General features: G+C 45.2%; 3 protein-coding genes across 3 annotated transcripts; 2 read left to right on the forward strand and 1 right to left on the reverse strand.

The window, feature by feature from the left end:
- Nucleotides 1-893: 893 nt before the first annotated feature.
- T265_14511 (hypothetical protein) lies at nt 894-1,544 on the forward strand (the record flags this gene model as incomplete). The annotated part of the gene is made up of 1 exon (XM_009173976.1): nt 894-1,544. One exon carries the CDS (start codon nt 909-911, stop codon nt 1,542-1,544), a length of 636 nt encoding a protein of 211 aa, XP_009172240.1.
- A 196-nt stretch (nt 1,545-1,740) lies between these two features.
- On the forward strand, nt 1,741-12,028 carry T265_14512 (hypothetical protein; the record flags this gene model as incomplete). The annotated part of the gene is made up of 4 exons (XM_009173977.1): nt 1,741-1,967; nt 3,541-4,017; nt 10,463-10,720; nt 11,380-12,028. Coding segments are annotated over 4 exons (1,419 nt in total), but the record flags the coding sequence as incomplete, so codon positions are not given.
- A 3,676-nt stretch (nt 12,029-15,704) lies between these two features.
- T265_14513 (hypothetical protein) lies at nt 15,705-21,953 on the reverse strand (the record flags this gene model as incomplete). The annotated part of the gene is made up of 4 exons (XM_009173978.1): nt 15,705-15,826; nt 16,412-16,582; nt 20,245-20,458; nt 21,849-21,953. Coding segments are annotated over 4 exons (612 nt in total), but the record flags the coding sequence as incomplete, so codon positions are not given.
- Between the last annotated feature and the right edge of the window lie 694 nt (nt 21,954-22,647).

Genomic DNA, 22,647 nt, shown 5'->3' on the forward strand with positions numbered 1-22,647 from the left:
AGAAAAAACAGTCGTTTCAATTATGCCACTTAAGATACCAGCTGATATCTGTCCACTAACGATACCGTTGGTTGCTTTGTGCGCAGTTCTTTCAAAACCAAATTGAATAATTTCAGTGAGATCACGGTAAGGTCTTTGAGCAAGGAAGTCTTCTGACAGGCAGTAAACTCACACAGGAAACCAATTACCCTACAACTAGAGTATCTGTGAATAAAGAGTCAGCAGCATTTCAGAACAGCTTTAATTTTAATAATTGATGCCAGGCATCTCATTCTGAAACTCTACAGCCTACCCGAAGCACGCACACAATATCCAAGCTCACTCACGTATTCCAGCCCGTTTCCTGTTCCCCAGGGTTTTCACTTACCGTTCGCAGAATATCCGATACCCCGCCCCGTAAAATGGTTTGTTCTATATGTGGTGCGAGCGTTGCCTCAGCCCTAGAGCCTAACGTGTGTTGGATACCGATAAGCAACAGTCTCCGTGCTGGTACTAAAGCCACTCAACTTTCTGGGAACAACGTACACCTCAACAGACTACCCCTAGCAGGTAGACGGTTTTGTTAGGTCCGTATGAGATTTGCTCTTAGGATAGATTATTTTAATAACACTGAACGTTAACACTTCCGTTAATTGGAAGTATCGTTTCCTAAGTAACCACTCTTACAGTCTCCATGAGAAATCATGAACTTCACGAAAGCACGCCGGGTGCTTCCACCCCGGCATTGGAATCCTTCCGCTAGAAGTTTGGAAAACAACTGTGCTTGATTTGACTGACTAGCCTTGGAGTGCGCTGGAACACTTTATCAGTGTATTTCGGCTTCAAATATTTCACCATCGTGGGTGTTTTAATGGCTCACTTTCCTCTTTCAGTCTCAGCCATCTTCGGAATTACTGCTTCTTTTCCCGATGTCTATCGACACTACTGCGATTGACCAACAACTGGCCGAATTGGAACTGTGTGAACTGTCACGGGGACCCCAAATACCTGGAGAAAAACTGCAATTTTCCACTGCGAGTCTTTCGACCCCGGAAGAATATTATATTCAGTTCCTTAGTTTGTATACTCTGAAGGGGGATTTTCTCAACGCGAAGCTTCTTTGGCAACGTATTCCCCTCGACATTAAAGAATCCAGTGACATTTTATCTACACTTTGGAATCTGATTCGATTTCTCATTAAGCGGGATCTTCCTGCTTTTTTCCACTTTGCTGATGGCGTGCTGAACGATCAGAATTATCCGGAGAGTTTCCGTTATTTGTTACGACAAATCTGTGATAATCAAAAGCTTCACGCTATCAATCTTCTGGGTGATGCCTACTCTTGTGTCACCATATCGTTTGTCTGTGACCTTCTGAATGTTCCGGAGTCAGAAGCCACATCGTTGATGTTCGCTCGAGGTTGGAAATCCTGTCCGGAGGGAACGTTCTTGTTGCATTCTGTTGATCCCTTGCAAAAAGTTTGTGTAGATGAATCCCAGCAAACGAACAATGACGATATTATGAGCAAGTTGGCCGATTTCATGTGTTTCATCGAAAATCACTGATTTCCTATTTCTGTACTAGTTTTTTACTCATGTCCAATAAATGCTCATCCTTAAGCACTTTTGGTCCTTGTTTTCGTTATTCAAGTTGTTTTTCGGTGTTAATTCACAAACTTTCCAGAATTTATACTCCCAATTTCAGCTATGTTCCAAGTGTCCATACCCACGACCGTATGTGCTGACTCCCCACACATAGATTGTCCTGTGTGCCCGTTCAAAGCTTACTCTCCGTTTCAACTTCGGAGGCATGCCATTTTGGCCCATTTATCCGTCTTCGAATCGGTGTATTGGAGCTCTCAGATCATTCCGCGCTTTACTTGTGAAGTATTCACTTGTGCATACTGTGGGGCGGCGGCCTCAGAAAGTGACCTTATCAAAGATCACCTGCACAGTGCTCACGCGAATATGTCTTCTACTAACACACAGGTAAACAACAAACGCTTTACCAGAATGGCGCTTTAATGTTTCAATTCATAACTGATTTTATGTAATGGTTACTGTCGTTTACAGCATCAAGACTATAGAAATAATTCTCTTGGTGAATACTGAGGCTTTATGCTCTACTTGTACCTGATCTCTCTCTCTGACAATGTGTGATTAGTGAATTTAGGTTAACGATCAACCAAAGCAGTCAGGATAATTCCCATATGTATATCAGTTTTAGGCTTCGGGCAATCCAACCAGATCGCTCTAGCATAAACACATTCGCCTGTTCAGATGTGATAATTCAAGTTTATCCAGCGTGCCCTGTTGTGGTAACACGCTCGCTTTGCATGCCTGATGTCCGAAGTTCAAACCCCGACACGGTCAAGGATATGCATTGTTGATGCGCTCTGATAGGAGCGAAACTCTAGTCCGGTTTTCCCCATTGGTGTGGATTGTCGAGAATTACTGTGCCAGGACAGTAGGAGGACCGTTCAAACGAGAGTGATGTGGGTGTCAAATCCTGACGTATGTTGTACTCCCAGCCAGATATGTGGAAGAAATAAACTTTGTCCAATCCCTCTTGGCCTGACCCTTTCAATACAACTTGGAACAACCGAGATGGTCCTGTACTTGATTATCCCTTAACGTGCTCACCATCAGTTGTTGTCTGTCAGATGCCAATCGTTTTGCTGAATAGTTTTCTTTCGTAGAACTAAATGAAGCATTTAATGTGATCTGACTGTCTACTTCATTAATATACCCTGGCCTTCATGTCAAGTTACGCAACTTGTTTTCTATCTACAGTAGCCCTTCTCCCTAATGGCTACAAAATGGTGTGGACATTTGACTTCTCTTCAGGATATGGTCGAGGTAAAGTACCATCCGCAGGATTGACCCAGCATCCTTTGCCCTACTCAGCATAAGAGCATGGCACAAGAACAGGCAAAATATAGTTTGGCATTCCGGTTAGGAAGTGGCAGTGTATATACCACTAGATTCGGTTACGTACCATGTCTTGCGGGGTTTCCAAGCGCCCACAAACAGTATCACATGGGCCCCACCTAGGAAGGCGCGAAAATCCCACGACACTCAGTTTGACAGTAACAACATCTCATTTGAAGCTGCCGTGTTGCCTGCAAACCTTCACCAAAAGGCGTGGAGATACTGGACAATATGGATACTGTTGTGATTCATGTGACCCTGCCCTTCACAATACCGAGCTTCGAATCGATGTCAGTGACGTCTGTTCAGTCAGCTCCATAAATTACCTAATTAGATGTTCCAGCTGTAGTGGTTGGTTAGCACCAGGCCCATTCCTTTCACAACAGGGCTTTCAACTAAATTGGCATGTTTGTACAGTTTACTCTTAAATATGACGAATGTTGCGATTGCTCTGATGAAAAACCGTTGACTCAGATTGCTGTTTCACAGACAGATCCACTTTTGATACCTTTTGTTCTCTGGTTAAGTGGGGGTCGAATGAAAATAGACACTTGACACTAATGTGTCGATACCGCAGTACTTAGGTTTTTCTGCGTCATTCAACTTGTTTTATCCTCCTTCTATTCAACAGTGTGCTATATTGGCACAACATATAGAACTTGGGCACCATTTAGATGATGGACTTGCCAGCGATTCCGATGAGGATCTTCCTGATCGTCGACCGTTCCTCACTCCAAACCGTACCACCAGTTCCAGTGAGGACGTTTCGGCGCTTGCCGAATTAGCTGAAACCGGTTTACGAGATCCGATTAATGCAACAGTGAATACCGCAAGCCATAAAAATTGGTCTCCCACTATCGTCCAAACAACTTCGTCAGCGAACCCGAGTAATTCACATATGTCGTCACCGGATTCGTCCACTAAGAGAGCCCCAGGCCTGACAGATCGGGCACCACTGGCCAGGCCTCCCGTTCGCAGAACTGGGCAAGACTGGTCGAAATTAATCGCGCGATCTGAGAAGAAGTTCATCTGTTTGCTCTGCAGGCGGTATATCTACAGCGGTCGAACCGAGGTGGTTTTCCATTCTGTCACCAGGCATCTGCTTGTGGTAAGTTTAACACAGCGCACTTTTATGTATTTGAGAAAAAGTGTTCAGCTATTTTGATTTGCCGTTCTTGTTCATTGGTTTCGCGAGTCTTGTTCCATCAGTGGGCTATCCTCATGTTGAACTGTCATATTGAACTGTTTTAAAATATCTCATCCTGGGACAGTTTTAAAACATTTTGACGCCGTTTGGTTTGTGTGTTTGGATTAAGTGTGACGGTTTGGTTCCTTAAATTCGGTACACGCAGTCACTATAATGTGCAATATTCGGATGAAGGAACTGCGTATCCGAAGTGGCCGTTTTGCACGACTCGGTCGAAATACAGGCTCGTAGTTATTCATCCAACGGTATCCTTACGGTACCTGATTCCCGAGTTCGTAGTAGAACAGATAGCTCCTGCCATTATGATTTACTTCTTGCTTTGGTTTCCGGTTACTAACACTCGGTAGTATGAAATCCTGCGGCTCCTACTGTTCGTTAATGTGCTTGTCTAACTACTTTTTAACACATCCTGTTCGTCTGATTCAGGCCCGTTTTAACCTAGAATGATGCTGTGAAGAATGGGGAGTAATTCGGAGTTTGAAGTGGAGCTGTGTGCTTTCTTCTTGGGAGTTATTATCGTTTTTCAAAGAATGTGTGAACTGGCAAATAGGCTATTTTTTTCTCCACACTGTGATTGTCAGTTTTTTCTACCTATACCAGGAGAACTCAATGAAGGTATACTTGATGAACCATTGCCTATGTCCTCGAATCGGCAATGTACGCATCGCGACCTCTAGCCGAACCTTCACAGTAAAAGTATTTATGAGAACATATATGGCACGGTAATTCTTCTTCGGGAGAAAATTTTCCTGGGGGAGACATAATGTACCGCGCGAAAGAATGCCTAACCATTTGTGCAATGACCGACAGGGTTAGTTTAGAAACGTCAGCAGCTGACCGAACACAGGTGACAATAGCTTGCGAGATGCCACAAGTACCACTCAGCAGTGGCCACCAGTGGAAAGATACCGATGTTTGACTTAGGTCTGTCATGTCGCGCCAGTAAGTTACATTCAGAACTGATTAATCTATTTGATGACGTCCCATGCAGCTGGTTGGTGATAGAAGTGAGTTAAAGTTGAGCCGAGTTCTTTTCATTCACGTATGCTGTGAATCTGGCGGGAGGTGTGCTAACCGAGTAACCCATACAGAGCGTCGATCGCAAAAATGTACATAGGCGGTTAACTGTTCGTAAACTTGACGTTTTCAGACGGCCGTAAAAACGTATGGTCGCCTTATCATGGCAGAGGGGTTTCTCTTCCAGATCACCGGTATCTCACAGTCATTCCAACCCAGTTTATTATGCTTTGAGTCACCCCACGTAGTGGTAAGACACCTAGCAAATATTTTGTGAAGGAAAACGAACTTGTTTACCTTGGTGCAGTAACGGTATTTCCCTCAGCTTATTTCTCGGTCTGAGCATCTCAAGTTAGCGTTCACGTCCAAACAACCACCAAGGGTGTTCAGGGTATATTAACGCCCGAACCGAAGTCAAGAACAGTTATACAGCGCTTCATATTTATAGCGTAAGTGGCAATAACTTTCTGGACATTCTGACGCATTCTGGATGCGCCATTGGCAACCGACATTCTGTCGGTCTGTCGAACGTCGCGGCTGTAATCCCTGCTCAGGCTTGGGCCTCCGACGAAGCGGCTGATTGATTTTATGGGATGGTGCCGAGATCAAAAGTGTTAAGAAGCATTTCTAGACTCGAATCACTCGGTCCTGTGGACAGGATCTGCATATCTGTCGGCCGGATTTGGTTTCTTTGGCTCGACCAACTTGAATCGCGTAGAGCACTTTGCTGCGCCGGCGTAGGATGAATCCTGGGGTCCACGTAGGGTATCTGCCTCTGTAGTCACGAAACAACACTCTCTAGCCTTCGCTGAATGAGCGCGCAGTTGCTCCATGATGCCGGGTGAACTGTTCCTCCATTCTGGTGTTGCGGTGACTAGCCTGCCTTTTCTGTGGCCGAATAATGTCATGCGGTGTACGAGGCCTCCTTCGGAGCAGTGCCTCTGCTGGTGACACTCCATCAGCTGACTTGGGGGTTGGCGTCGCTCGATATGCCAGCAGGAACCTTTGCGAAATCTCTTACGATGGTCCCTTCTTTCTGAACTTCTGAAGCGCCCGCTTCAGAGTGTCAACAAAGTGTTCCGCTTGGTCGTTCGACTGTGGATGAAACGGCGGCGAGCTGACATGTGTTATGCCATGCTCCCGACAGAAGTTTGCGAACGCAGTCGACGTGAACTGACTGCCGTTGTCTGATACAATAGTCTATCGTGTTCCAAAGCGACCGAACAATCATCGGAGTTCCAGGACTGTAGTGACAGTTGTGGGGCTGTTCACTGGGAAAATTTCCGGGCGTTTGCTATAAGCGTCGACCACGACCAAAAAGTGTTGGCCACCAACTGGACCTGCATAACCGATGTGAAGACGAGGCGAGGGTTCGGTCACTTGCGGCCACGAGCGTAGGTGAGTTTTCACGAGTGACTTGGATGCTTCAGCACACCCCAAACATGATTTTGAGATTTACTCGATCTGGGAGTCTATCCAAGGCCGGTAGAGGTAATTCCGAGCAAGGGCCTTGTTCCTGGGTGCCCTTTATGAAACTGGTTCAGGACAGCTTATTGTAACTTATTTGGGATGACAACACGTTCTGAAAACAAAAGGCATCCGTCGGCTAGTGAGAGTGCGTCACGCCGTTTGAAGTAAAGTCTCAGTTCGTCTTTTGGGCAGATATGCGGCCACTGATTGCGGTGGTAGTTAGTGATTTGCTGCAGCACAGGGTCTTGGTCGGTAGCCTGGCGGGCCATGTCGGCAGTCACTGGGAGGGTGCGAATCGCTTTTGATACTACGTGGTTAACCTCCGGTTCCGGGGCAGTTGTTGCGGTTACGGTGTCTTCTGGTTCCGGCCTACTTGAATCAATGAGTCGCGATACTGCGTCGGTTTGTCCGAGGCTAGTAGTGGACTGGTATTTGCTCTTGAAGTCATATCCCAGAAGCAGAGTGATCCATCGCTGGAGGCGGTTGGCAGTATGTGCCGAGATTCCTTTCTTCGAGCCAAACATAACAAGGAGTGGCTTATGATCGGCCAGTAGAGTGAACTGGCGGCCGTAGAGCATTTTATGAAACTTTTTGACGACAAACATGATCGTCAAGTCTTCCTTTTCCATCTGGCTCTAGTTGCGTTCGTCTGATGTCAGGGATCTGGCTGCGTGTGTGTGGCTGCTGTCGGGAAATACATGTGAAATCACTGTGCCCATTCCGTAGTTCGAGGCATCCAACGCCACAACGATTTCCAGAGATGGATCGTAGTGGGTGAGTAGCAAATCGGAAGTTAGCATGGATTTGACAGAGTCCAAGGCGCGTTGGCATTCTTCTGACCATGTCCATTTGTGGTCTTTGGTAATTAGCTGGTTCAGTGGGCCTCGGAGGCGATGCATGGCAGGCAGGAACGAATTGTAGTGACTGACGAAACCGAGAAAAGACCTGACGGACGCCACGTCTGTGGGTGCTGGCATACGTTTGATAGCTTCGATGTCCTCCGGGTCTGGTTGACGGCCATGTTCGTCAATGATGAAACCAAGGTACTTTATCGACCGCATGAAAAAGGTGCATTTCTCTCGGCGCACGCTGAAGCCATATTCTTGAATACGTGGGGGATGGAACGCATGACAACGAGATCGTCCAAATAGGCAGCAACAACGGGGGCATCTTTCAGCATCGTATCCATGATCTGTTGAAATATAGCTGGCGCTGTTTTCACACCGAATGGCAGTCGAATATACTGGAACAGACCGCGATGCGTATTGACCGTGAGAAGTTCACGGGATTCTCCCTTAACTTCAACCTGGAGGCAAGCATCAGCCAAGTCAATCTTCGCGAAATATTCACACCCATTCAGTTTCGCGAACAAATCGTCTGGAAGAAGCAGGAGGTATTGATGGGTATCCAGCGCAGCGTTGAGACCGGTGGAGAAATCTGCACACGACCGGATGGTCCCATTAGCCTTCTTCACCAACACGATAGGTGTGCCCCAAGCAGAGTAGTTGGTCGGTTGGAGAACACCAGCATTTTGTAGTCGGTCCAGTTCTTGGTCAACGATAGGTAAGGCTGCATACGGTACTGGGTGTTTTGGCCTGAAAACTGATTTGGCACGGGGGATGAAGCACAATCTGACTTTTGCTTTTGTGCACCGTCCAAGCTCGTTGGTGAATATGGATGCATAACCTTATACGAGATCCTCAAATGAACGCTTCGGAAAATGAGTTTGTTCGCGGCACCTCCGGGTGCTGCGTTCATGAAGTTGCAAATAGAATTAATTGGTTTCTTCAGCAGATTCAGCTTTTCGATCCAATCCTGCCCCATGAGATCAAGTTTGGGGCATGACGTCAGGTAGGACGTGCCTTGTGCCGTCGAGCCATTGAAGTTAATGGAGCAGTCAACCTCGCCGGTCAACTTCAGTTTCCCACCAGAAGCGTTACGGGCCCAATGTTCAGTCGGCTTTACGTGGCTTACCGATTCGTTCTCACGTTTGCTAAATGAGCCCGTATCAAGCTGCAAACGAACTGTGATGTTGTTGATACGAGCCGTCACGAACTTCCTTCGGCAAGAAAAATCAACTTTGAATGTCGCTGTCACCGAGTTGGACCGCGATTTGTGGACTGCATGGTGGTGTGCGGGTGACTGCGGCCTCTGAGATCTACGTAAATTTTCTCTACGGACACGACAACTGCACCTGGAACTTACGACACCTAAACCGGGAATAGCGGGCAAAAGCAACGCCAGCAACTTGTGGGAGGCTTGCTCTGTTTTAGATCGGGCTTGTCTCATTTTTTGTGCATTGGAGTTGATTGCGTGCACACAGCTGCTTGAAATGACAGGTAACTGGCCGATCATAGCCGTTTCGTGCTTGAGGTTGATGAGGCGTTGATATTCGGTGGTGTTTCTCATCTTTACGTGGTATGACATCCACGTATTCTGAGGAACACAGATGGATATTTCCGTAAAAGATGGCGATGAAACGGTGTTTTGATAAGTGACAAATAGTTCGATAGTTAATAAAACAAAGTCCACAAAATCGGTCGTAAGTAGAACCATTTGAACAGAAGTACAATGCATTTAGTAGGTACAAACTTTTGCAGACAGTTGATTTTGACAGATTACAAACAAAGCAGAGGAGGTTGACGGACAGCCGGAAAATGGAGGAGAAAATCTGAACACGTTTCCGATAGAAGTATTGATGATGCCGTTTCAAACTTCTGCGTAGCCGAATAGATCAGATCACCCTCTGGGCGGCCCTGTCGGTTTTCAATCTCTCCATTTTCCTAGGCTTCCGGTATAGGTGAGCTTTTCCCCCGGATCACCTTTCTTGTTTGTTCTCTGTCTGTCTTCCAGGATTCATTTTCAGAGCACGTGCGTGTATGTGTGTATGCGGAAGATAGCTTATATTTATTTTTGTTTCTCTACGTTCCTCATCACTCCCCCACCAATACCCAGAGCCAAGTGACAGATACGTTTTAATAACAGTTAATTTTCCGGCATATCGTGCGTGATCTCAACTTGCACTGAACAGTTATCTATACTTCTATAGAGGAGAATGTCGGTAGCTCAGGTAGCGTAGATGGTCGTTGGCTTGTTCGCTGAGCTGGGCAATTTGGTTGCAAACGTTTCATCACCAGTCGAGGTGACATCATCAGTGGGTAGTTGTGCGTAGCGGTGGGTTAGTGGATGTGCGTTCAGTAGTGTTACGTGTGTGTTGATATACTTGCTGGTAGCCGGGATGACCTTTGACCGCGATTAGTTATTCTGTCGGGCGGTTCCATTGGTTGTTCTTTTATCCCGTGTCCTCATTCGCCGATGCCCACGGGACCTTTGAACTTGGATCGAACTGGATCCAATTTACGGACCTCTACGTGCGAGGGGTCAACATCGCAACCGAAACACTCAAGGAGGACCGAATAATGGACTAACAAACGAAGAAACAAGGAACTCCTCGGAGTCAAATCAATAAAGGTCACAACGGAGCTCGGAAGGACAAAGGTCACTCCAACACCGACCAGACTACGACGGCGAGGGATGCCAAGTTCAAAGGTCACGTGGGCCTCGGCGAATGAGGACACGGGATAAAAGAACAACCAATGGAACCGCCCGACAGAATAACTAATCGCGGTCAAAGGTCATCCCCGGCTACCAGCAAGTATATCAACACACACGTAACACTACTGAACGCACATCCACTAACCCACCGCTACGCACAACTACCCACTGATGATGTCACCTCGACTGGTGATGAAACGTTTGCAACCAAATTGCCCAGCTCAGCGAACAAGCCAACGACCAGTTATCTATACTTCTGCCTAATTGATCAGATTTACTGCAATAAACTCCGTTCGTGTTCTAGAACGAAATTGAAAATGACTTGTCGCACTACGGTCGATTAACTGATACATTGAAACGCCAAATCGGACAAAATTTTGCGGACGGAATGCGCATACGATCTGGCGTGCACTACAAGGATGCAAAGCGAGTAGAGGCCGCGTTGTTTCGGTCAATTGAACTTCATATCCGCTTTCGTCCAGCGGACCAAGCTGAAGCAAGTGGAAACACCACGCGTTATTACTCGTGTTCTGGATGTGGTGCGACTTTTACTGAGCCCCAGGTAAATTATTGCTGCTGTCTAACTTATCGACCCACTCACGTTTTGTCCTCCGCATATCTGCCATAACTGCTGCTCCACCAGATAAAGTACTCGTTTCGAATCGGGGGCGCTTACTTGGCGCGTGATTTAATTTGAGATTGACAGTTTTCTGAGGTGTGTCTAACACTCAACGAGTAGTCATCACCGTACTAGTGGTCTCGATGTGTCGTGGTAATTTGCACTTGCGGATAGTCGTTCAAGTTGCATAGCTGGTTGCCGGCTTGTTTGGTGTGGGGACATTCTTGTTTCACGCCTTTCATATTCAGTCGAGATCATATCAGTAATGTACCTTTGAGTAGCGGTGCGATACCTCGGCGGTTGACGTTGCTACTATTTCAGCTTCCGCATTCAGCCGCCACTAATCAGGTAGACGATGGGGGTCATCGGGTGGAAGTTTATTGAAGACCAACAAGAATACATTAGCCCAAAATAATTCTTCAAATGAACCATTATCACCTCAATGCGATTTATCTGTTTGCCTCCACGGCATGTTCTACTTAATCCAACCAGTATCTGCTTCACATTTGTGTTGTTAAAACTGGTATTAATATTGCATTATAGTGGTGTCTACTTCTCTTTTTGAGTTTAAACACTTGACTCTGTTTTACAAATGTCTTTAGGTCGCTTACGCGCACGTGAACGATGAACTCCGTGCCTTCCTCCCTGAATTTATGCGAGCCCGTTCATGTCCTTGGTCGCTGAGTACTCGCGAAGAGTGGGTCTGGTGTGTCCCAGATTTACCTTTGGAGCCGTTGCCTCCTAAAACTCCACGATCTTCATTTGGCTCCGATGTTGGTGGAGGAACTACGTTGGTCTTGGGCGACAGAATTCACAAACCTGAGGCACAGCAACCAGTGCCAACTCAGTCGTGGGCTAGCAGTGTTACTATATCCTCTCCAGCTACGACCGACACAGCGGCTGCCGTGGAGGTTGTCAAGTCATTAGTTGCGGCTGCCGGCTTGTTACAATCTGCTACACTTCCCGCGACAGATAAGATGTCTTTGTCAGTACCAACTCTGACGTCCCCTATCAAGATGGAAACAAATGGGTCTTCCGAAGACTTCTTGGCTCAACCTTAACGAACTGTTCATTTTTTAGCGGGGCATTTTTTTATTTTATTTACCGGTCCTGTTTCCACTCTTTTTGCGCTGATAATCATGTCTTTTCACACAGTCGTTAGTTCCTCTTATTTCCTATTCGACTCTGGTTTCTTTCCGATGTCTTTGTTTTTCCTTTGTTTGCTCATCTATTCCGGTAAACGCGTTGTTGGGTCTCTTCTTCGCCCTGCTTCTTTCCATTAAGAAGTAGGTGTATACAATGGAATCGCGCTTTTGGGATCAACTTACACACAGTTCAACGGTAATTCAGCGGCAATTAAGCATCATACGAATCTCTTACCAGCATCAATTTCACTTAAGTTGTGAGCTCATCAAGAGATCGCGTATTTCCGCGAACGATAGGATGGAATTGGCTGGACTAAAATAGAATTTAGGGCTTCCCCAACTAGGGAAAACCCATGGAACCCATCAAAGTAATCCCTTCGGGGCAACCAACGGCTCCCAAATCAAATATACAGTTTTACAAGCAATCGGCTATATTTGTATTACGTACTATTCTACCCTTACATGATCCCGTTTGCAATGCGATTCTCGCACAATGAACGATGAAAATGGCATGCTACTAGGAATTCAAATGTCCTGTGTTTCCGCAATCTCGTTCATTGGAACATATACTATGGAACAGGCTTTTCATTATTGGACTGTACTATTTCACCAACCCTTAGACTGTTTGATTGCTCACTCAAGTTTCTTATCGCGTTCAAGAATCCTGTGGGAAGTTGCAGATAATAACAATCCCTGCAGTCAAATATGATTTATCAACAGCAGGATTGGCTTTTACTTTGTTGGCTGGTGTGCCCGTAAAATTCATGATCGGGATTCCAAAGTGAGTGAAATGAAACTGGCCTGAAATGTCGGCCTTGTGCTATTTTTCACGTTTGTACTACCAGATTGATAACTTCCTCATCTTAAAGATTACGCGACGAGCTGTAAGTGAGATTTACGAGTTTGACCTATAGTTTGATCAAGCATGGTTTATTTTCACAAATTTTTGTATAGAAGAGACTAAACATGTGCTATCGTGAGGCTTTGGTGGTGAGGAGGAGCGGACTAATCCGATCCAAAAGAGTGCGGATTAAGGCGCACGTAGTCCACGAATGTGCGCCTAGGTGACTGCTTGTAAATATATTCAGTGGCTTCGACACTTTTCGACGATTCCACTGGAGATCTTCATTCGAGGGGATAGACTCAAGGTGCAGCTGCATCGTCGTGACTTCCGAAAACGGAACTGGCGCTCAACAAACCAGTGGATTACACACGTTCATCTCTCTGGAGTTCACCTCCGACTATGTTTACTAGTCGGGAAATTTCAGAGAGTAAATGAGGTTTGGAAGCATATAAAAATTACATGTGCGTCAGAATTTCAACTACAATTTATTGGGATGTCTAGCACGTAGCCCTCAATTCTCGGTTAGTCTGGAACCTGCGAGGGCCGATGATTTGAGGAATGTACAGACCCCTTTGGGTCTTTCGAACAAACGTTCGGGGCAAATGATACGACGTCGTCTCCTTTTGTGGGGGCTGGTTCGGGCGTTTGAGGGAGTTGTTTTGTTTGTGCGGAAACTAGTAGTTCATGCCCAAGGGTTTCATCCTTCTGTCACCAAACTTCCGTTGTCCACTATCTAATGCTGGAAGTGTACATCGTTCTGGTTGGAAAATATTTCAACTTAAAAGAATTCTCGGTGGTTTTGGGACCCCCATCAACCTTGGAAAGCTGACAGACGGTCTTACTACTGTTTGATCAAGCAACTTATCGTGTGTTGCATGCTTTTCGATCGAGTACCTGACCGGCCATGAAAGAGGCAGTGACGGTAACTTTGCCGGTAAGTCTGTTTGTCTACGATGTCAATGCAATACAGTTGCCTAGCTTCCCCGTTTTCATAGGGGGCGGTAACTTATTTTTTGGGTGCCCCGCCATACACACTCACTCCAACTAGGTGAACTCAATTTTCCCAAATTACACATTGGCCAGTCATGCACGAGTGCTTCTTTGAATCATTAGACTAGGTCTCGGTCGAGTTCCCACTCAATAAGTCAGTAGTTTCCTAGCTTACAATTGAAGTGCTGTCGAATAACGTCATGTCAACATCATCTGTTTAAAGTTTATTAACGACCGAATGTGCTAGTGCAACGGATCGAACTTTTCACGGTCTGCTAATTAACCATCACCACCCGAAAATAAGGGCTATATACCTCACTACACAATGAAGACTGAAAAGCCTGTCATCAATACGAGAATTCAAAAATCTGCATACCTTTGTAGAACTCAGCTGATGTGTGTATGTCTGTTTTGTCCTGGCAGCGCAGTAAACTTCGGACCTAAAATCTTGCCCCCCCCCAGGAAGGGTGCGTTGACTTCAGTACCTTCTTACTTTTGTTTGTAGTGGGTTTAATCGCGGAATCTCGCCCGTTTCGGCTTGAATCTCTTCAGTGGACATTTTATTACGTAGGAATGAACACTGGTGCATATTATCTTGTTTCATTTGTCTGAATCTCAGAATCATCACTAACGTTAGGTCGTGAAAAATCTTCCTGGAGCGTGAACCCGACTAACTTTGGTAGGCTTCGCAGCATCTAAACATCGACCGTCTTCGGACTAATATGGTTCATGAAATCTACCAGAACACAACGAAGGCTTGAAACCCTATCTCTTTAGGCGGATACAGATAGGCCATTCTTTATTCAGTGTAAACTATTCTGTTTACTCATATGTGAACTCCATCGACATTTGTTCTCACTGACCGCGAAATTTTCTATCACCAAATAGGTGTATATATTCGCGATTACTGATTGCCTCTGCAAAACTCATCAGGTTGGATCAGTCTATTCCATCTTGCTGCTGGGAATGTTACACCGATATTCCTCGTCTTCGGGCTCAGCTATTGTGCTTTCAGGAGCTGAATTCCTTTTCCTACTCGATACACAACTTAATAAGTGCTCACTGATGGGTCACTGAAGACAGGCGCAGTTGACTTGTTTGTCTCTCCCCGTTCAGTTAAGTAATTATTTCAGCAGTCAGCTTACCTCCTAATAGGTCCCCAAATATACGATAAGGATAAAATTGTTCCACGTAGATATTGCTCTTCCAAGAGCTATGAGTGTAAGTGGAGATCATATCATCGATCCTTGTGAAGTTCACTCGCTTTTCGTACGTCTGATAGTGAATTTGAAACTTCAATTATGGATCAAGCCCGCATACTCGACGCACTAGTGATCGGCCCGTTGTAGCTGAATGGGAGTTTGTTAAGCGGTCAAACTGGACTTCATGGTTCCAGGTGTGCGTGCTACTGACGATTCCAAACGGGAGACAAACAACTACTTTGTTTTCTCCCTCGGTTTGCCTTCCGTTACATGGTGAAATCGACAATTAGGACTTCACCAATCGGTCATCTAGCAGTTGTTCCTTGTCGTCATATTAAACATAATTGTTGAGAACATCACTTTTTCGAAGTCTCCTTTTCACCCCACTTATTTCTTTTCCCACTACATGTAGTCAAGGGGATAAGGTAGTTGTACTTTGTGATTTGACTGAATCAGATTCACCAACGGGATTGTAATTATGCAAACGCTTTTTAATCCGCACAGCTGTTCAGCGAATCGTATGAAGCATTGGGTTGTTTTGATCAAAAGGCCGCTTGGGTTTACGACGATAACCATGGTGTATTCGATACTACGCCGCTTTGGATGCTGATTATCCCAAGTTCTCAAAAACGAATATCAGTATTCCACAGTTTTCATATCGTGCATATTTCACAAAATACGGACGTGAATATGAGGATATTCGTTTACACAGAAGGCCAGACGGTAGACGGCACGATGTCTTACTTTCCAGCTTCTCTTTGCGTCCAGAGGAGCCCATTGTTACAACTGGTTTTGAGTGACGTCCAATCGACTTGCCCTCTGAAACCAAGACGATCCCACTGCACCCAATCCAAACGAGCGATCAGGTCTGAGTTAACGGAATAGATTAAAAGTGGCCTAGGCTGTAACCATCGACATTATATGGCGTTCGTCGCATAGTATTCCAGATATGAAAGCAAAAGTACACTCACAATCTTCCTATGTCACTTCTTTGAGGTTGTCCTGTTAAAAAATGCCATCGCATCCACATGGTTTAGCGAGCTAAGAGGAATGTGGAACTCAGGACTGAGTGGATGTAGGGTGGGCGTACGTGGTGTGGGTCAGATAGTAACTGCTTCAGCTCTGTACATCACCAAACTGAAATGAGTGTAGAAGTGAGTTTACTAAGTTCGAGTTGTATCTGTAGTAGAAGCAAACCAATGACTTGGTTGAGGGCAGAGAAAATCCGAATGAACAGGTTCTCCGAACGGGTTTCCGCGACCTATACTCCAAGTCCCTAATTGTCGGTACGGTACACATCCTGTGAAGTTAAACCTAAACCACTATTTCTATCACTCCTGAAACCACTTCGAAGCAAACCAGTGAGTGCGGTACCACGGCGCAATGTATGGGTTGGAGTTGCACTCCAAAAACGCAAGCGAAACCGGAGGCCTCCTGCTGATTAAAGGAGGACTAGAAAAGTGTTGATGAAGCACAGCTGTAGCACCCATTCGGTGCCTAACTGTCGTGCCACCCGAAGGTTGCATGAGAGCTGGGATACTGCCAGGTTGCCCAAGTCTAGACAGAGGAAGTCGAGAGACAGAGGTCGGGTTCGAAACCCGGACCTTCCGGCCACTTGAGCCATCTCGCCCATAAATAGACAATCAAAACAGATTAGTCAGTGTGGTAGTGAATAGGCAAAACTCGAACTCCATAGGACAAGTTGAAGGTGGTGGCAATGACTTTATTATCCAAAATTATGAAGAAATTATCAATACTCGCAAATATACCGACCGACCCCACGTAAGATCGAGGGATTAACTGTTGAGGGACCGATGTTTTAATTTCTGTGATGCCGCACTATTCCTGAGTTCGGTCAACTTCACGCACTGTGCGACCGCATTGCCACTCTGGTTTTAAGCAACAGACGAGGATAATTGGCGTTTAGTATCAATTAAAATTAACAACGGTGTGGCCCGCACACCTTATACTTTCATCCTGACCAAGCTCTTACATCCTAATAGTATTTGAAACTGAACAAATTTTGCGCTGCCCAGGATGACATTAGCATAATGCTCGTCTATGAAAGCGTGAAACTAAATGGAAAGTGCAGATGTTGTTCTTTTGGACTGATATTCAACCTAACAAAGTGATTTCCTTTTGAACATAAGTTGAGATAGAAAATATTGATGAATCACTTGATCACCGCCATCTACAAAATGCTCGGAGTTGTCAAAGAACTACACGCCCACGCTTTAGTGAACAGGTAAAAATAAAGTTGGTTTTGAGGTCACTTGTCATTTTGAATGGACGTAGCTTGCATTTTCAAATATCAGAACCGGAAGTTCCCACATGTTATTCCTCATCGGCCTACTTTCAAAAAGCCAGTTCTTCCCTAACTTTCTAACAACTAAGAGATACTGGTGGTTTGGTACGGACTACGAGTATGTAAAGTCTGTTCGGGTTAACCAGCATTCCTATAGAGGTTTCAGTGAACTTTGTATATTCAGCTTCAGTGGCGTAATGTTATGCCACAACTCGCTACCGATATCACATCGATTGAGATGAAATAGTCTTTACAAATGTCTATCTCAGGCTAACTTTACATCACCAAACGTACCTTCAATTCTGATGTTCCTGTATCGTAATGGAGACAAACCAGTAGCTGTTACTATGTGTACTGTTTCAAATATCTTCTCGTGTACCCTGCCTTACTGTATAAGTTAACGGATAGATCACCGAATTTATCACACCATGCACAAAAGTATGGTCGTGCGGTCTCCAGATTAGGAGTGCGGAGTGTGAGCCTGAACTTCAGTTGACCGCATCCCAATGCCCACCTTACGGGTTTTGATCAGAATGAAAGTGTGTGATGGATTGGCTTTCCGGGATCGCATAATTTTACATTGTGATTTTTGGAATTCACTTTCACCATTACTTATATTTCGTGACGTGCCCTGAACATTTTTCCAGCTGAAGAGACTGTGGCTGGAAATAAAGTTGTCCTCCAACATGTAAAAAATTCAGTAATGAGGCGTTGCCGATCTGTTATGCTTGTGCAATGGTTCTGTTGTGTTCACTGTCAGAAAAAAAACGGGAGAATCCATTTTTGGGACCAAGTACATATGGCTCTGGCGAGTATCTTTAAAAGTATTATCTCATATCTCCAAGTCTTACAAGTGGAATTTTCATCGCAACATAACAGATTGGCATCTACGGAATTTCCGCGGATTTCTAATTTTCATTGATTGGTACCCCGTTTGGAAATGTCACTCTTATTTCAGGAAGTGCTTCAGGAAACGCCAGTCAATTTGCTACCCGAAACTCTATTACTTACTGAGTTATTACCAATATATGTGCTTGCGTGACAAGTATAAAATTACTGGTACCGTACCCCGACGCTACCTCCAACTTTTCTATTTTCAGGGACTGTATAAGGTTTTGCTTAAAAGGACCCACATATCCGCAAAGTGTCGCCGTTTGTGATGAGTTTCGGCATTTTAAATAACACAGATAAGGCAAGACCCTTATTACGGGGAAACTTCTACGGCAAGGAACCACCGGTTGTCTAGGAGAAGTGCACTTTTGTTTGACTTTGTCCTCACGCCTCTTCAAAAATGAACTGCACTGAGCTTTTCATCACGGCTGAATTCTCCGCAGCCGCAGATGGATTCCTTGCAACTTCTAACTCCATTTTGAAGGATTGTTGGTTAACATCTAATTCGAACTTGTTTGTCAACAGCAGCTGGCAGTGGACACCGGCGCGAATCTGACAATAAGGACGTAACCAGATGCGCAGCTGCAGCTGAACTCTTGAGTCGCAACTAAACCTGGACAAATAAAATTGTCGGTAGAGCTATAAAGTATTCATTAAAAACTGTCGGCCTGAATTTTCTCATACTTTACTCGACACTGGTACATTGTTTACCATTAGACCGCTCGAATCACCAGATTTTTCCCTTAGGTTTTGGCATAATACTAGATAGCTCCAGGAAACCACTGTAGTCGCAATGGGAAGCCGGTCAGTGTGGATTCAGCCAGATAACACATCGTCACTCTAAGAGCTATTGGCGGCACATGATTTCCCGTTGGAAAATAAAGAAGGCCTAAGCTATCAATTTGGGTTTCACGGGAGACTCGACTGAATCTCTCGTTTATGGTGTTCTTCAACTGAATGTGCTGCATAAGGGCTGCCTCAGGGTCCAGTTGATATGATGTTTGTGATAATGCAGTAAGTATATTTTTACAAAGCAAGCTACTCGCAAGGTTACTGGAAACTCTTCGACAGCTCACAACCGATTTTGCGCTTCTGGGGTTCATCAGATAGGCGCAATCCCCAAGTTTCCATCAAACTTGTGTTTGACTTGAACCAAAATTGGACGAATTTCGAATTTTGCGAATCAAGAGGAGCGAAACCGATCGTGGGCCGTGGAAGTTTTCAGCAACCTTGTGAGTATTTTCCTTTATGGAAATATACCCTCGTTATCTGGGATATCGTACTGACTGAAAATTGAGACGGTCTCTGTGCAGCACATTCATAAACGATAAACCGAACTGATATGCAAGTGAGTGTGTTGACCGAAATCTGTCCAATTTGTGTCCAGGGTTGACGGGAACTCGGGGATTACGCTTACGTGATGAGCTCTAAGAAAGGCGAATTTGATGGTGGATTATCGAAGAGTTTTCAGCAACCTTGTGAGTAGTTTCTCTTTTTCCCTTCCCTTTATTCTTTCATTTTACCTGACCTAATTTGCCTTTGTGGCTGGGTCAGCATAAGAAACTTTTGAGACNACATCACATACGGCATTCCTAGTCTATCTCAAACTGATTCGCGTACTAGGAAGCAATCATGAAGGTCCTGAACATCTTGCTCTGTGCCATATACAGAATTTCATAGAAACGTTTGATGCTTTATACACCTGTGCGCATTCCACGCTTTTCTCATCTTACTTTGTGATGCCTTCTTTTATCACATGGATTTCATCTGCTGTAGCAGCTTGAAGGAAACCGGCACATGATGAGTCGCTTACTTGAAAATCTGATGACAGTACAACCAAATGCACCTCTTTATATTAGCCTAAAACGTGAATTTATTTTTCGCATCAGCTGTAAACTGTAAAATCTACACCTGGTCCTCCGCGCACTGTTCTTTGAAGGCACTGGTTTGTGCTACCCCAAGAAACAACACAATTTTCTGGGTGACAGCTGACTTTGGGCGCTCTCATTACTGAAAATCATCCGTGAATAAAGAGGAGGGACTTTGAGACCCGTTTGTTTCTTGTGGAATCGCCACAAAACTGAACTTACCACTAGTGTACCAACTTAGGAATCTCCGTGTTGGTGAGCGTAATCGGTTCAGGATGAACGAAAACACGCCACATCCGGACTGGTCGTTTGTGCTGCAATCCATATTGGTAAGCATATCGTTGAGGAGAGCCAAGTAAGCTATTGCCAAACGCAACGTATCTATTTTCGAAAGCCTCCTTTCGTAGGGAAACGTCGGGAGACGTTTTCGTAGTTCCTGTAAGCGAATAATAGTACGCTAGTTAGGTGAGTTCTGAGGAGAATAATAATAATAAGAAGGCTGAGTTATAAACCGTCCACCCAACGGCTTTGAGAACCAGGAACCGTGAACTAAACCATTGGCACCTTCTAACTCGTTCGTCGTTCATGCACCTTGGTGATTCAAAGACTATGTTCCAAGAAATGAATGCAAAGCCCATGATCACCTGAAAAATTGTCAGTGTAAATTCTTTATTTGTGGGGTTTTGGGTTTCGTCTAGTAAGATGGAGGTGTCCACTTCACTCATCATGTTTTTCTGGTTTTCTACCTAGATTGAAAAGACTCTGATCCTGAAAACTTCCTGTCCACTGATTGCGTGTCATATGTATCCTAATAACACAGTACTAGGGTTGTCATGGCACCGTGACGTCATGACATATGTTCAAAATTTCGTAACGGAATTTCGCACGCTTCCATTCGCGTCGTTGGGAATCTAATGCTCGAATTCACGCACTAAACAAAGCCACTACCCAAACTGCAAAGTTCAAGTAAGCTGTTGCGTTACTCTTGATTCGAAGAGCTGGAAGAGAAGGTCTCCTATTCCGTCACGTTATTCCATGTTAACCTGGCCTTAGACTCCTCGGGTAGATACTATAAAATCACTTGTTCGTTTGTAGTTCGTAACATCAATCTGTTTTTATTCCGTTTTGCAGACTAAGGTCCGATTCGTTAGTAAAAGTAGGACGTCTCATCCAAGGGTGAATTCGAAGAATAATCCTACGCTCAACTGGAATTAGTACTATCATAATTCCTGAAACTGCAAACGCTTCAACGGAGAGTAAGACGAGTGACCGAAATCCTGACAACTAACTGATTACGCCACACCTAACTATATACGCACGTTTGACAGCCCGAAATTAACTGAGGTGTCCGAATATGCGTTTCTGAGACATGAAAACGGCTGAGGTACCTCATCTTTCAACTTTTCATTTCAAATACTATTGTGCTTCTGCCGTTAATTCTAATGACATGGGTCAGCTGTGCTTAGAAGTTCACTTTGCGTAGCGTGTGCATACATTCTAAGATTACCGAATGCCTTTTAGGAACCGAATGGGTAACGAATGAAACAAATTGTCTAGGCCCACTAGTAACCCCTTCTCGATAACTGGAAAGGAAAACGAAACATCTTCCACAGATTCCGAAAATATTATGCAGTAATCGGTAACAAGATATTGATCACTTTGTGAAACTGCATGTTGCCTGGGTTTTGCTTTCACGATTTTTTCGCTCATTCTTTGATCGCAAAGTGTGCGCTATGAATCAGCCTGGTAGAAACCTTATGAAACTTCTTTTCTTGAGTTGCTCAGTAATTAAAGACCCCATGAAAACCCCGGGCCTGATAATCTACGGGTGTACTGGTGGGCATTGGAGTAGTATGTTTTCTCGTAAATCCGCTGCACGTCTCTTGAGAAGTGAGATCTATTACGCAGTTTGTGGAGTCGCTTTGTAGCATTTGCTTGCATTTAAGTAACAGTCAATGAATATCCAGGAACGTTCAGGAAGACGCGTTCGAGGAGCAGATGGATATTCAGCTTTTGTAAATAAGATACATAGTAGATTTCTACTTCTCTGTCCAATAATCTGTAACTCTTCCTTTGGCGTTCTCCAATAAACAAATCCGCAGCGAAAGGCCTTCTCCCTTTCATTTGATACCGTGGCCAGGATCAGGATGAAGATCCTGTGGCCACAACCCCTTGAGGATGGGGATGTTCAGACCTTCCTGGAGGACTTTGAGGTTGCAGAGGCTGCTGGATTGGATACCGGCCGGGGTAATGTGGCAGCGCTGAAGACCCTCCTCAGAGGCCAGACCAAGGCTGCCCTGGATGCGGCCAGAAGAGGCCCTGGGAAGATGGATTGGGCCGCCGCGAAAGAAGCCCTTGCAGCGGAGTTTGACACGCCTGCTATGAGGCGGTGCAAGATGGCCTGGATATGGCCCGAAAATGTTCTTCGCCAGCCTGCGGAAATTGTTGGATCGGGCTTTGCCGGGACTGGACGGAGTCTCGCGCCACTAGTTACCATCCGACCAGTTCGTCGAAGGTATACAACCAGTGATTGGTGCCCCGTTGCGGTTGGTGACAGCAACCGCTCAGTTGAGTAGAGGAGCTGCTGTACCTGGCACGGGAACTGGCCATGTTGCAGTCGCAGGA

The sequence above is a fragment of the Opisthorchis viverrini genome (assembly GCF_000715545.1).
Source record: "Opisthorchis viverrini unplaced genomic scaffold opera_v5_207, whole genome shotgun sequence".
NCBI lineage: Eukaryota > Metazoa > Platyhelminthes > Trematoda > Opisthorchiida > Opisthorchiidae > Opisthorchis > Opisthorchis viverrini.